Below are 15,233 nucleotides of genomic sequence, written 5' to 3' on the forward strand. Positions count from 1 at the left end.
ACTGAGACACAAGCACTTTTTCAATTTTCTGAGGAATAAAAGCACCGACGAGCTCCACGCGCCCCAACAAACCCTCACCCGTATCCTTCCCCCGATTCCGTCAGAAACAGCATCGCCTCCCGCTCCCAGCCCTGAGGGCAGGACGCATCCCGCGCACACCGGGGGGGCGCGGGGCGGGGGGCGCGGGGGGAGGCGGGGCGGGGGTGACAGGGGGAAGCGGTGCGGGAGGAGGGGGAGGCGGGGCGGGAGGGGCGGTGTGGGAGGGAGGGGAGGCGGGGCGGGGGGCCGGGGCGGGGGAGGGAGTCAGGGTGGCGGTGCGGGACGAGAGGGAGGCGGGGTGGGGGAGGCAGAGGGAGGCGGAGCGGGGGGGCGATGCGGAGAGTGAGAGGTGGTGCGGGGGTGGGCGATGCGTGGACGGGCGATGCGTGGACAGGCGCCGCCGCCCCCCCTCCCGCCCCGCCTCCCCCCGCCGGCCCCGCCTCGTGGCCGCGATCAGCTGCGCGCGCGTCACGTGGGCGCGTGTCGAAGGTCACGGCGCCCACAATGGAGCTGTCGGCGTACGCGCAGGGCGGGTGGCGGCTGCTGGGCGACCCCCGCCGGTTCCCCCACCGCCCTTACGTCGCTCTCCTCCGCGCCGCCTTCCGCAGCCTCCTCGACCGGCCCAGCGCCGGGCTGGGTAAGGCGCGGGGGCGCGTTCCCGCACGCAGACACGCGTGTCCGCGGGTGCCGCCGCCGCAGCCCGCGGGAGGCGGAGCGGGGGGGTCCCGGCGCGCCCCTGTCCCGGTCCCGGGGTGGGCGGAGGGGTCCCGGCCGCTCCGCTGCCGCCGCCGTGTGTTTTTTTCACGGGTGGGCGATTCCTACGGTGACCCCGGCGTGAAGGCGTGCGCCCGTGTAATTAATTGAGCGGTGTTAATGAGCTCGCCGCGGTGCCGGGCGGTGCGCGGGGGCTGCGGCTCCGCTCCCCGCCCGTGGCGACGGTGCCGCGAGAGGAAACCAAACAAACCGAGCTTTCGTCTTTTTTCTCTCTATATTTCCCTCCTTTTTTTAACGGGAAGGAGCTGCCGAGGCGGCGGTGCCCCGCCCGGTGCGGCTGCTCCGGCGGTGCTTCAGCCCCTCTCCTCCTCCTCCTCGCACCTCTCGCTCCATCCTTTCGCTCCCAACGTGTTTCATTTTGGAGGTTTTGCGCGAAAGAGAACCGTTCAAAGGGCGAGCTCGCCGTCCCGCGTGCTGGGACGCGTCAGACGGGTGCGATTCATTTATTTTAGACGATCCAGACCTGAAAGATATTGACCCCGTGGTGTTAAAACATTGCCATGCCGCGGCTGCGACCTGCATTCTGGAGGCAGGGAAGCAGAAAGCCGACGTTTCTGCTATCAGGTACCAATACTTGGAAAGTGCCCCGCTTCTCTAGCGGTTGCTGCTTTAAACTCTGCTGCGGGGTTCATGCTAACAGAAAACTAATAAATTCTTTCTCCCTTTAGCGCGTGTCTTGAGGACTGTAAACTGGACAAGGAGAGAATAGAACAGTTTTGCACTGAATATCAGGTTTTTAAACCGTTTTTAACATCTTTGTTTTCTTTCTCTTTAGGAGTTTATTGAATCTAGCAACTTTTTTTTTTTCTTTTTTTTTTTCTCTAGAAAAACAAGGATGCATTGGAAATCCTACTGGGAAGGTAGGTCTACTGGTTCTGCACAGATATATAGTTTCAATTACAGCTACTTTGAAACTGTCCTGGAAAACACCTTTGCAAACTTTAGGTGGTCACACTAAGAAATACTGTTCCATTAAAAAAAAAAATAAAGTAAAAAAATTTATGTTTGAGGAAACAGCTCTTGAAACTTGTCTTCCTTCTTTTGGAATTCTGCTCCCAAGAAACATTTTGAACTTCTGAAGAAGCATTACAAGAATCGTGAAAAAGTTTCTTATTGATGGACAGATTGAGAAACTGTTGTTTTATTTTAGGCTAGGGAACTTGTAACTGTTGTGTCTTCCAGCATAGGGAGATCTCCTCTCCATATAACAGATGTGTCTTGGCGCTTGGAATATCAGATCAAGGTAATTTTAACACATGAAGTTGTTTCTTGAGTCTGCTCCAGAACTGAGACCTGACTTTTTTCTTTGCTCTTTCTTCTTAATATAGAACAATCAGCTTCATAAAACTTACCAGCCTTCCTACTTGGTGACCTTAAATGTAGAGGTACTGTACTTCTAGCACCCTTAGAGGGGAAAAATGCAGTATCATGATATTTTTTTTTTTTAATAAAACAGGCATTGTTGGGTTTGTTTTTTTTTTTCCTTCTTCAGAACAGTGATTCAGGATCACACCCAGATGTTAGTTTTAGTTGCACGATGGAGCAATTACAGGTACTTCTTTCCTTCATCATTGTTTCTATGCTTGGCTCCAGTTGTGGATGTCAATGCTTTTAGCAACTTGCCAATCAAAATGAAATCATATGTACTGTTGGGGGGGGGGGAAGAAATCCAGGCCTGAGAGGGTAGGGAAGAATCTTCTATAAAAAAAATCTGACTGTATTTTTCTTGTCTTCTCAAATAAAGTTGGAAAGTAACTGATTTTAGTTGCTTGAGGAGCGTTTTACATACGTGTGTAAATATTTTGTCTGTTTTCATAACTGTTTCATGTATTTATGTATGGGAGGAGATACGTCATTTTTCTGAAGCTCTGATTTCCCATGCTTTAGAGAAATTATTCTCTAAAGTGGTGGTTCAATGATTCGAATGATTGAAAATCCAGAACAAACTGAAGGCTCTTCAGTGGTATTAATGATATGTAAGAAATCTACTGAAACAAACGTTGATCTTTGTTTAGCGATTTAAATGTGTAACTGAACAATAGAGGTATTGTAATGCTTGGAAGTGACCAAACTCTGGAGGACTGGGAAGAGGGGTTGGGGGGAAAAGGAAAAGCAAGATATTAGAACTTCAGCAATACACCTCTGCTGCTTAACGTGTGTCTCAAAAGTCATCCTTCCCTTAATATTGAGTGGTTTTAATTGGTTTGCTGACTTAGATGAATCTAATGAGCTTTGGCTGGAGAATGGTCCTAGTACAAAATTGCACTCAAAATATTTTAAGTATCTTTAGAAATTGTGGTACTTCAGAGCCAAGAGCAAGTGTCAGTGTCAGCCATCCTAACGATACCAACAGAAACTGCGTGTTAAGAGTAGCAATCTATTTTAGTAGGCAATGTATGTTAAAAGGTGTTTTCCTCCAGTTCCCGCTTTTCTTACTACCTCGTGAAATAGGGAGTTATTTAATTACCTGCTGGCATTGTTCATCAGTTGCAACATTGCTCTGTGGTACAAGGTGCTGATTTCCCTCGCCTCTCTGTATAAGAAACCCCCCCCACACTGTGTTCCTCTAGCTGACCTTTTAAAAAAATATATATTTATGTGTTTATTCTAAGACAATATTTCATCTCTTAGGATTTAGTTGGGAAACTAAAAGATGCTGCAAAAAGTCTAGAGAGAGCGGCTCAGATGTGACCGAAGGAAGGTGCCAGCCTGCCGAGCTGAAGCACTCTCCTTCCTACCAGTGCCTTCTCCGTGGCAAAGGTGTTTCGTGTTGTCATGCAAACTCTTTTTTTTTTTTTTTTTTAGTCATTGGATGCGAATTAAGTGAAATAACTGTTTTTTATGACTTCACTTGGTGTACCTTGCTTGTGTCGTATTTTTTTTTAATTAACTCTTGTTAAATATTTGCCTCACTGTCGTGTCTTCAGAGTATTCCTTCTACTTTATTTTATGTATTTTTTAGAATTGCCACCGATTATTTTTCTCTGGAATCCAATAAAGTTTTCGCTCCTATTCCGCAGTTTCTGTGGGTGAACGAGCTGTCGCTGTAAGCGCGTCGCGAAGCGTTCGATGGGCTCCGCGGGGCGTTATTTCCCTGCTTCCCTCGGGCCGGTCCCGCTGCGGCGAGAGCGCGGGCTGGTCCCGGGTCCCGCCGTTCCATTTCGCGGGGCTGCGGCTCGACGGCGGCTCCCGGGGCCGCCCCGCACCTGCCGGCGAGGAGACCCGCGCTCTTACCGGCCCGCTCCGGTCCCGCGGGCGGGGGGCAGTGCGGGGCGCGCTGCGGGACGGGACGGGAGCGCGCAACAAGTGCGGGGCGGGGGGGGCGGGAGGAGCCGCGGAGGAAGGCGACGCCGGGCTGTTCGCGGGCGGGGGGGGCGCGCGCGGCGGGGAAAAGGAGGCGGCGGCGGCGCGCGGGCGGGCGCGTGCAGCGCGAGGGGGGAGGGGAGGGGGGGCAGGAGGGAAGGGAGGGGGCTGCGGGCGGGGGAGGGGAGCGGGGCGGGGGGGGCGGGTTGCGGGATCGGGTCACGGGGAGGCGGCGGGGCCCCGGCGGCAGCGCCGCTAATTCCCAGGCCGCCCTTAAGGAATGAGGCGCCCCACGTGACGCTGGCGGGGCGGGCGAACTCCGAGCCATTTTGGGGACGGTGTCAGTTTCCACCGTGTGCCTTCAGCGTTGCATTCTTCCCTCCTCCGCCCTCCTCCCGCCCGCCCGCCCGCCCGCCCTCCTTCCCTCCCCGGGTCCCCGCCACCAACTACGAAATAACAACAACAATCGTACTCGTAACAACGGCAGCAATAATAAAAGCGAGGAGCGCGAGCGAGGCCGCGAGGCGGAGCGGGGGGCAGAGGGAGACAGACAATGGGCCGGTGGCGGCAGGACCCCTCCGCGGCGCGGAGCGGCGGCGCCTGAGCCCGCGCGGGGAGCGGGCGGCGAGCGGGGCCGGCGGCGCGGCCAGACCCGCGGCCCCGCCACTCGCGGGAGCGCAGCGCGGCGGCGGCGATGAGCTGATTGCGATTGACAGCGCCCGCAGTTCATTTCAAGATGGCCGCTTGGCTCACATTCATTTTCTGCTGAACGACTTTTAACTTTCATTGTCTTTTTCGGCCGCCCCGATAGTCGCCCACCGGCTCCTTGTGGCGGGTACGTATGAAGCGGGGTGTCGCCCGGCGGCGGGCGGGGGGCGGCGGGGGCTCGGCGGCGGCGCGGGGGGGGCGCGGAGGGGAGCCCGGGTGTCCCCCGAGCTCCGCGAACGGGAGCGGCGCTGACAGCGGCTCCGCCGCGCCGAGCGCCCGCCCGCCCCGCGCGGGTTTTAGTTCCTTTCTTCACCCAGACGCCCCCGAAAACCCTCCCGTGCGCACGGCCCCCGAGGAGAATATTTATACTTGCAGACCTTGCTGTCAGCCCGGCCCCGGCGCCCTTTGTTTAAAGGCAGATTTTGATTAAACGGGGGCGTTCGCGAAATCTGGAGCCGCCTGGGTCGAGCGAGCGCGGTCCTCCCCGAAAGAAACGCGTCCGGGGGAGGTTAAAATGTCAGATACCGCGCCCGTTTTATAGATACGGGGCCGGCGGGGAGTGTCGATCCCCCCGGAGGGGTTGTTAGGCGCCGGGGCACCTGGCAGAAAATGTTATTAACTTAAGTTGGACGAGTACTTGTGTGCAACTGGATGGGTCGTAAGATGGCGGTTCCCGGTTGTTTCCATCGCCTCCTCTCACATTTCTGCCCTAAATGCTAAAGTTTAGGGGGGGTCGCGCCTGCCGGGAGAGGTTGGGGGCGGCCAGCATCGAGAAAGAACTTTTTTTGGGGGGGTGAGGACGGCGGTTTAGCTGCGATCTTGGGGAGCTGGGGCGTGAGGTTTGCTGGAGCCTTCGGAGCAAAGGTGATGTGTCTGCGGGACGCGGGGGTTTATTTGAATTTCTTTTCTCTAGTTGGTGCTTTTTTCCCTTTGCTGAGCCCGGAGAGGGTAAATTTACATGAAATCCTTTGTCAGATCTTAAAGATGTCACGAGTGGGCTCCTCGTGCTGCTGGCGGGCAGCACTGGAAAGTTGCTGGTGTGCGTTTGTGTAATTGTGTGGCCTTTGCAATATAGAACACGGGATGTTTCTCTGCGATTACTTGAAATATTTGTAATTAATCAGGCAAAATAAGCAGAAAAACCGCATTTCTGCATAAGTGAGATAGTCACTTTCCAGCCTCGAGAAACTTTGATTCCCTCCTCCCATCTCTAGAAAAGTTGAGGAAAACCTGGGCGTGTGTGCCCAATTGCAAGCTTGGCATTTAAAGGGTATTTTTTTTTTGGTGGGTTTTTTTTTTTTTGGTTTTTGAGGTTTTTTTTTTTTGTGTAGTCTATAGTGTTCAAAGCAACTAATTTTATGGGACTGTCCCGAAGATCAGGGAGGCTCTGGAAATGCAGTCCAGTAGAACTACTTTGAGTGATTCTGTGCAGTGCGTCCTGAAAAACTGAGACAAACTCGTGTTGCAGTTTGCCAGGCACACCGAGGATTGTCCCGCCTGATCGCTCAGATAGGACAGAATTAACATTTTAGGGTATTTTTTGAGTAGATGGGTCGTGTCCTTCATCTCGTTCCAGGGAGGCTATTTAAGGGATTGGGGTCCTTTTGCACTCTGTTGCCAATATTCATCTCTTTACTGGCTGCGGCGAGCTGAGCAGGGATATTTGAGATCCGGGTGCCTTCTCTGAAAGGAGCATCGTCCCCTCCTTTAAAACATATGTGGCCATTCTTAACCAAAAGAGTAATAACAGGCTCGATAGTAAAAGTGGCTCTGACTGATAACGGGAGAAAATGTGGAATGATGGCTGCTTTATTCCTGATGGGAGAGTTTTCCGAGAGGAGATATGGGTACGAAGTACACAAACCTACCCGTGCGATGCTTCTAGTTTTTATGCATGTATTTTCTGTTAGAGACCTGCCGAGCAAGGTTTGATAGCCTATTGCCTTTATAGATTTTTAATAATGTGGCTGATACTTCGCTGGAGGATGCACTTCTGGTTTTCCTCATTTTGACATAACCCGTTTAAGGCCTCTAAATAATCAGTTGGCTGGCAGTGTTTACTTCTAGCGAGTATTATCTTCGTGTATTTTGCGTTCGGTTGTTCCGAGTGTCAGTGTATAGAAGTATACTGTCTTATTTGAGGGGCTGTTTGTTTCGACTGTGCGAGGTGTTGATATTCGCCGTGCCATCAGCACGAGCAGAGGAAAATCCGCAAGGATTCCCCTCGCACCAAAATATTAAGGTCGGGCTGCTGTAGTAGAACCTGCTGCGTTCGTGTTAAATACCCGCAGGCACGGACACGCGTGTGCGTGTGCTTGTGCGGGTGGCTTCTGGGGAGGAGTGAGCGCGAGGTTCAGCTAGCTGGAGAAAACCACCGGTTTCAAAGATAGCTCATAGCACGTTGGAAGTGTGCTAACTTTGGGCAATAAATAATCCGCGTTTAGGGGTTGCTTCGACAAAACAGGTTTCACGGTTGAATTTAATCCCCCTCCATTTAGGAAGGGGCTACGCCTGCGTGAAATAAACGCGTTAATGTCTTGAAAGGTTTGTCCCAGTCTGTCAGGGCTGGGAAGGAATTCTCGGTCAGCCGGCTTGCGTGACCTCGGTCACTGCTGAGTTTTTGGTTCAGATATTTATGAATTATAAAGTAGTGAGTCGAGCAAATAAAAGACAGAACCGTGAAGGCAGCCTGTCCCCGTCTGAGTACAGAAAGGGACCTCAGACTCGTCAGCTTCACGGCGCTGGACTCTCCACAGAGGAGAGCAGAAGCCTGGGGTCTGCCTTTTCTGGGAAAAGCAAACCCTCGGCATCGGTTTAAAAGCGAGAAGCAGAGAGAGGGTCAGGGACCCTGGAAGCGACATTTAAACCCCAGTACAATGCGACGGGGATCTTGCTTTCCCGCACGGGGCTAGGAACAGCTTTGGGGAGTCCTGGTCTGCCTCGGTGCTTCTCGCGCTTTGCTTTTCTGGGTGCTGGCCGGCTATGGTTTGACGCTGGGGAGTTTTATCTGCTCCTCACTCGAGGGTTCTGCAGCAGCAAGAGAGGTTTCCTGGCTAGGGTCGCTCGTTGGCGCTGTGCACACTTCTTGAGGAATATTGTACCCCTGTCCTGGGCAGTTTGGCCGAAATTCAAAGCTTTTAGAAAGCTTGGTATGTTGTCATTTTTTTTTTTTTTTTTTTTTTTTTCGCTGCATAACGTCGAAGTTTGCGAGTGGCTGGGGAGAACCAGCATCCTGAGGCTTCCCCAGCTCGCACCGTGCTGTAGAGACAGGCGGCTCGCAAGCTCTGCCTCGGGAAGAGTGGGGACCGAGGACAGGAGCCGGTGTGCTGGGAGCACTGACATGGGGAAATGAATAGCTTGCATTGGAGCGACATTGTAACATTACATTTTTCAGGATCTGGTTGACAGAAAATAATTTACACTGCTATTGACGTGGCTGACAAGGTTTTTTCCCCTGGTGTACTTTCCCCTATTCCTCTTATTCCGTCTCATTTTAAATAGTATGTGTGCATCCAGCATTGGTGCCAGTGCTTCCGACGGGGAGTTATGGGTTTCAGCCTGTGAAAATGACATTTATTTTTCACTCTCGTCGCTGCATTGTGTTGACAAGGTGTTGATTTAGCTTTGGGAAAGATCTGGTCACATGGTCCTTCGCAACTTGTCACTAATGTACCGTTTAAAGTCGGTTTGGGGGTGTCCCCCCAGCTCCCCCGGTGTGCTTTATTGGTGAAAAGGGGGGTTGTTTTAGCATCCGGAGGCTTGTTTTCTCCTGTCCGAACACCTTACCCTAGCGCTTCAAATCACTTTCCACCTCTCGCAAAACTTTGCACCGCGCTCGCCTCGTCCGCGGGAGGCTTTTCAAACGAGGCTCAAAAGAAGGGGGGGAGGAAAGAAAGAAAGCGAGAGTTGGGGCGAGAGAGAAAGGAAGGAAAGAGAGAAAGGAGGGAAGAGGAGAAGGGGGGGCGAGGGTTCGGCGAGGAGGGGGAGCCGGGGCTCGCACCCCGCCGGCGGCGCGGGGGTTCGGTCCCGGAGCGCAGCGCGGCGGAGGGAGGGAGCGGAGGGGGAGAGAAGCGATCTCAGACCAGCTCCTCGCACCGAGTCGACGTGGAGAGAGGCCCCTGAGAGGATCCGAAATGGCCGAGGCTCGGGAGGAGCCTCTGGCGCTCGCCTCCGCCGGGCTGAGACCCCGCAGTCCGGCTCAGCTCCGCGCCCGGAGCCGCCCCCGGCGCTGCAGCACCCCGACCCCCGACACCCCCCACGCCCCCCGCCTCTCTCCCGCCCTGCCCCTGCCCGCCCTCCCCCTTCCCCTCCCTCGCCACCGGGCTCCCAGACCCCCGCGGGCTCCTCCACCCCCTCGGCCGGGCCCCGCGTCCCACCCCCTGGCCCGGCTCGGCTCGGCCCGGCCCGCCCCCCCCCCCCCCCGCCGCCCCCCCGCCTGGCTCTCGTGTGTTCCCAGCGGTGGCAGGATGCCAAGTGTAAGTGTAAGTTGCTATAGCAACCCCCTCGGAGAGCGGAGCGGATCTGGATCGGCACCGAGCGGCGGCGGCGGCCGCCCGGACCCCCCCGGTGCCCGGCCCCGCGCCGAGGTGCGTGTCCCCCCCCCGTCCCTCCCCCCGCCGCCCCTCCCCGCGCTCCGGAAATGCCAGGGCAGCCGCACCGGGAGGCGCTGGTTCCCCTTTGTGCTGCTCGCCGGTGCCCGGCCGGCCCCCTCCCGCAGCTCCCCGCCGCATCGCCGCCCGCCGAGCGCCGCGGTGGGTGCGGGGCTGCGCCCGGCCCGCTGCGGGACCGGCCCCGCGGGAAGAGGACGCGCCGGAGCCCGGCACCTGGGACGCCGCCGCCGCGCTGGTCCCCGCTGATCGCTCCTCAGTGTGTGTGTGTGTCTGTGTGTGTCTTTCAGAGCCGCCCCTCGCCACGCCAAAATGCACCGAACGACCAGAATCAAAATAACCGAGCTAAACCCCCATCTCATGTGCGTGCTCTGCGGCGGGTACTTCATTGATGCAACAACCATCATAGAGTGCCTCCACTCCTGTAAGTACTGCCGGGCGCCCCGCGTTGTTCCACCGCCGATTCCCACCTTTCCCGGCATCCCGGGAACACAGCCCTCCCCCTCCCGCCGAGCCAAAACCCCCCGAGGGGCTCGGGACCGCCGCCCCTCCGCCTCCCCGACGGGCAGGGAATTGGCGGCCCGGCCGACCAGCGTTTTTTGCTGACGACGATCCTACGGTCTTTGTTAAAGTAATAATATATGTATTCTAAGAGTCTCCTTTTCATGGTAATTGCAGCTTATTTGGGTATTTGTTTAGCTTAAGCAGAGCGCTGCTAACAATGGACGATTTGCTGTAGCTTGCATAGTTTAGAAAATCGCACCTCTGTCTCTGCATATCTGAGCGTCACCTACAACCGTCACTGAAAGGCTGTCGTGTTTCACTTACAGTCTGTAAGACCTGTATCGTGCGTTACTTGGAGACCAGCAAGTATTGTCCTATATGTGATGTCCAAGTTCACAAAACTCGGCCGCTTTTGAATATAAGGTAGGAGAAAGATGCAACGCGTACCCTGCATCCCTTGTTTTACTTTCTGTGGGGAGACCAGCAACAGCCGTGTCGATGTTATCTCTTGGTCTGCGATTTAAATCTGAAAGGACTTGTCAATTTACAAGCTAACTCGTGTGTAGGCTCTCTCTTTGGAGTTTTGTCATTGATTGAAATAGAAGATTTCTCTAGATGGGGGACAAAGTTTTTGTTGGTCTTTTTTTGCATACTCCAGCCACTGATGGGATGTCTCTTCCCTCTCCCACATCTTCATGTGTACCATCCCGACACTTTTTACCTTTGCTTTCTGCGTCTCCCAGACGTGCAGCTCCTGGTAATGAAAACTCTTGCTGCAACTTTCCAAGCTAAGAAGCAAAACCCCTTAAAGCACGTTTGTCCTTGCAGTAATGTTTTTTTTTTCTTTTCAGGGTTATTCTTTGCTCTCTTTATTTTCTAGGGAGGACGTGTGATTTTTTAAGGCCTTTCTTTAGTCCAGGAGAATCATTTTTCAGTTGTGGTAGCACAGATGAGTTTTGTTTTATACCGGTATTTATAGCGGTGTTAGTTTGATTACAAGGTCCCATAAGGAAAGTTTTTATGACTAGCCTCCCACTTTGTAGAAGATGCCTCACTGTTGTAAAAGATTATAAATAAGGAGCTGCTGCATGGGTTGAAATATTGCTTCATCTGCTTAATTTTAATTTTTGGGGTTGTTCTTTTTTCAGGTCAGATAAAACTCTCCAAGATATTGTATACAAGCTAGTACCAGGCCTTTTCAAAAGTAAGTAGTTACATCGTGCTTTTTTCTGAAGAGTCGAAAAACAAAGCCAGTACTGTTATCCTATATCAATACCAGGAGTTACAGTGTATATACTAAAAGAAAATTGTATGCTCTTCCATCTAGATGAAATGAAAAGAAGAAGGGACTTTTATGCTGCTCATCCGTCAGCTGATGGTAAAAGCTTCTCGTTCACAACTTTAATAAATGTAGCACTGGCCTAGATGCTTTACTGTTTCCTTCTTAACTTACAAATTACATATTACTGTGACAGAATTTTAAGAAGTAAATTCAGCATAATAAAAGTTTATTGCTTTAACAGTTAGGTAGCTTTAATTCATAATCTTATTATGGAGGGTTGTTGGGTTTTTTTCCTTGTTACTGAGAATTGCCATTCTTCCTGATTTGAATTTCAAAATGTAAATTATTGTGGAAATTTCTGCGCAGCTGCCAATGGCTCTAATGAAGACAGGGGAGAAGTGGCCGATGAAGACAAAAGAATTATAACAGACGACGAGATAATAAGCTTATCCATTGAATTCTTTGACCAGAATAGGCAAGTTCCAGAATGGCAATATTTTATGTTTACCTGACCGATAGCAGCTATATTTATTATTTGTTGCAATTGTTTAATTTCTTCTCACAGGCTGGAACGAAAAGGAAATAAGGAGAAAGAAAAATCAAAGGAAGAGGTAAATTTTCTTTTACTCTAGAGGAAATGTAATATACTCAAACATATTTGGGGCAGGTTTGTAGCTCATAAAAACTACACAGGTATGTGTTTCTAGAACAAAAGAAGCACACCTTCCATTCTCGTGCTATGTACAGAAGAGGTCAAACTTCTTCACACAGCTGTACATGTAAACAACTTTTGAAAATAAAAAATACCTGCACTGTTGCTTTTAATATAGGATCTGATTTTTTTGAAGAAAAATAAATTTTATGCAAAAAAATTATTAATTAATTTAAAAAATCAATAAGTAATACATACATATTCTAAGAAGGTATTTACTGTGAGATAAAAATCTACGTATAAAATCAGTTGTGTTTTTGTTTATTCTGGGACTTAATTTACCACTTGTTCTTTTATAAGCAGCAGAAACTGTTATAATTATTTATTTAATAAAGTGCATTTTTTAAAAAATAGCATGAAGTGTCAGAATACAACTTTGGCGGAAGGAATTTCTTGTTCTCAGTGAACTGATTTTCTTTATGCCATCAGGTGAATGACAAAAGATACTTACGCTGCCCAGCAGCAATGACAGTGATGCATCTAAGAAAGTTCCTGCGGAGTAAAATGGATATACCTAACACTTTCCAGGTACCTACTTTTTTAGTCTTGCTATTCTAAGCCTGCTGCTGCTGGTCAGCACTCATTTTCTCATTACAGCCAGCTCGAGCTGTTAGAAATACTACCAGGTATTTTTGGCATGTACAATACACTTATAGGATTATGAACATTAAACTATTTTTCCAGAGAGTTAGGTGACTCTGTAATTTTTGAATGCTGTAAATAGGATGTATCAAGAAATTGCTCCTTAATGTATTTTAAAAAGATCTAATAGATACAAAATCTCCCCATTTCCTGCTGGCTTTTCTACAGCATTTTTTCCCCAGTTTTCTGATATATACATTAGGGGGGTTACTTTCACCTCAGAGCAAACACAGGTCTAGGAGTAAGTGCCTGGATGCTCCTTAATGTGACGATTTGTATCTTGAACAGATCGATGTCATGTATGAAGAGGAACCTCTGAAGGACTACTACACCCTAATGGATATTGCCTACATCTACACCTGGAGGCGGGTGAGTTCGGCCAGCGCGCCTCCCCCTTCAGGGTGCAGGTTGTGGCCCGGGGAGGGCGCTTACCGGAGTCTCCCTTTGCCTTGCAGAATGGGCCTCTGCCTCTGAAATACCGGGTCCGACCTACCTGCAAGAGGATGAAGATCAGTCACCAGAGGGAAGGCTTGAATAACAGCGGGGAGCTAGAAAGTGACTCTGGGAGCGACAAGGCGAGCAGTCCGGCGGGAGGCATCCCCTCCACCTCCTCCTGTTTGCCCAGCCCCAGCACGCCGGTCCAGTCTCCTCACCCTCAGTTCCCTCACATCTCCAGCACGATGAACGGCACCAGCAGCAGCCCCAGCAGTAACCACCAATCCTCCTTTACCAACAGAGCACGGAAAACGTCGATAAATGGCTCTTCTGCCACTTCATCTGGTTGACGGGCCAACCAGTCTACCGCCCCTGCCCCTCCTTTATATAGATCTCTCCATGCCATTACAGCTTTATAGATGCTAATCCATGTGACTATCGTCCAAATTGCTTTCTTTTGTAGTGACACTGAACTTGGCTATAAAAGGCGGACTAGGTGACATTCAGGATGGACGTTAAAGGAAACGCAAGATTGAAATGTAAATTGTTTTCAGAGGGAAAACTGGGAAGCAAACAAAAGTTACACCTTCATCTGTTCTGAGTGATGCGGAGTTGTTTCCGTCCCCATCATCTGGACTCGGGAGTCTCCAGAAGACGATACAAATCCCGGGAAGTAGTTTGTTAATCCAGACTAACTCCTCCATTGCGTTCTCTTCGATTGTTATTGTTCTTATGCTGTTTTGTGAACCTGTAGAAAGCAAGTGCTTTTTCATCTTGAAATCCAACAAAACAGAAAGAATATGCATAGAGTAATGCATATATGTAGCCATGTCACTGTGAATAACAATTTTTGCGTATTAGCCATTTTGATTCTTATGTTGCATCTTTTACTTCTCTGTTGCTGCGCAGAACCGATCAAAAGAAAAGTAAACTTCAGTTTTACAATCTGTATGCCTAAAAGCGGGTATTACCGTTTTATTTACTGACTTGTTTAAATGATTCGCTTTTGTAAGAATCAGATGGCATTATGCTTATTGTACAATGCCATATTGGTATATGACATAACAGGAAACAGTATTGTATGATATATTTATAAATACTATAAAGAAAATATTGTGTTTCATGCACTCATGATATGGTTGTTAAATTTCTAAACTGGTTCGACCCTTGCAGATGCCCCCATTTGAGCTTTGCTCATATTGCAAAAAAAACCACTTTGCGTGTGAGAGCGACAGTATTGGGAAAGCACATCCGAGTCTCTGTAAACCTGGAGGCAATTGGCAATCTTAAAAGGATTTTACAGGCTTTGTCTTTTTTTTTCCAAGTGATATATTTTTACTTTACAAGATGTTGAAGTGATGCAGTGAAGAAAAAAAAAGAAGTTAAAGGACATGGAAGTCTTTGACCTGTTTGATTACTTTTTTATTATTTGGTGTGGTGGGACTGTGTTTTTAAAAGCACACGGAATCATTATAGAAGCCATAATCTATTTGGTATAAATTTTAAGGAACCAGCAAGTGGCTGGATGAAGGCATTTTATCTAAATTTGTTTTAATATATATGTATATGGTACAGTACTAACTTCATTAAAATTTAACAGGTACTTTAATATTTCCAATAAATTGTGGAGAATGCCTCCTCTATAATGCCCTGCAAATAGGTGCATTTTATTAGAGGCTTCTAAGGGTATTATTTTTTTTCCATAGAAGGAACTTTTCCACCATAAAATACAAACAGCCCAGAACACTTTTCTGTTTGTGCTTTGCTTTGGTCGAACTTTGTGTGTGTTCATCACCCATCAGTTATACATTTGTGAGGGTGTTTATTCTATATGGATATTGTTTCATGTTTGTACGGGAAAATTGTAGTTAAACATTTCATTGTCTCCAGTCTGCAAAAGAAGCACAATTCTATTGCTTTGTCTTGCTTATAGTCATTAAATCATTACTTTTGCATATAAATTGCTGTTATTTGTCCTGCTTGTTTTTATAGACCAGGTGATTGCAAATCCTCCACAAGGTTATTGCTTATTGATGTATAATGTCTTGTTAAACAAGAGTTGATATTTTTTTCCTGTAGTAAACATGTACAGTTCAATTTCAACAGTAAAAACTTCAGTTTTATATACACGAATAACTTTCATTTATAGCTGATCAAAGAAATAAACAAATAAAAGGGATAATTAATTGAAAAATAGCAAGTGACCTCTGTTGATAATGTGGTGTTA

The 15,233-nt window shown here is 49.6% G+C and overlaps 1 protein-coding gene across 3 annotated transcripts; it reads left to right on the forward strand.

The window, feature by feature from the left end:
* Window positions 1-497: 497 nt before the first annotated feature.
* BMI1 (BMI1 proto-oncogene, polycomb ring finger) lies at window positions 498-15,140 on the forward strand. 3 transcript variants are annotated; one of them, XM_054060129.1, is made up of 14 exons: window positions 498-676; window positions 1,266-1,377; window positions 1,482-1,545; window positions 1,639-1,673; window positions 2,306-2,386; window positions 9,722-9,855; window positions 10,262-10,358; window positions 11,084-11,139; window positions 11,263-11,313; window positions 11,584-11,692; window positions 11,783-11,828; window positions 12,359-12,457; window positions 12,860-12,940; window positions 13,027-15,140. In XM_054060129.1, exons 1-14 carry the CDS (start codon window positions 544-546, stop codon window positions 13,354-13,356), a joined length of 1,428 nt encoding a protein of 475 aa, XP_053916104.1. In that variant the 5' UTR covers window positions 498-543; the 3' UTR covers window positions 13,357-15,140. The 3 variants fall into 3 exon arrangements, with proteins under 3 accessions (XP_053916104.1, XP_053916103.1, XP_053916102.1); XM_054060127.1 differs by lacking the exons at window positions 498-676; window positions 1,266-1,377; window positions 1,482-1,545; window positions 1,639-1,673; window positions 2,306-2,386 and adding an exon at window positions 4,533-4,951 and having other exon boundaries at window positions 13,027-15,130; XM_054060128.1 differs by lacking the exons at window positions 9,722-9,855; window positions 10,262-10,358; window positions 11,084-11,139; ... (4 more) ...; window positions 12,860-12,940; window positions 13,027-15,140 and adding exons at window positions 1,996-2,056; window positions 2,142-2,198; window positions 3,445-3,825 and having other exon boundaries at window positions 2,306-2,365.
* The last annotated feature ends 93 nt before the right edge of the window (window positions 15,141-15,233 follow it).

Source organism: Cuculus canorus, chromosome 2 (genome assembly GCF_017976375.1).
Source record: "Cuculus canorus isolate bCucCan1 chromosome 2, bCucCan1.pri, whole genome shotgun sequence".
Taxonomy (NCBI): Eukaryota; Metazoa; Chordata; class Aves; order Cuculiformes; family Cuculidae; genus Cuculus; species Cuculus canorus.

Excerpts from the sequence above, each read along its gene's own strand:
- BMI1 (XM_054060129.1), top strand. The coding sequence starts at position 544 with ATGGAGCTGTCGGCGTACGCGCAGGGCGGGTGGCGGCTGCTGGGCGAC. Across the intron at positions 1,378-1,481 it reads GCCGACGTTTCTGCTATCAG|CGCGTGTCTTGAGGACTGTA; the intron begins GTACCAATACTT and ends TTCTCCCTTTAG. Across the intron at positions 12,458-12,859 it reads ATATACCTAACACTTTCCAG|ATCGATGTCATGTATGAAGA; the intron begins GTACCTACTTTT and ends TATCTTGAACAG.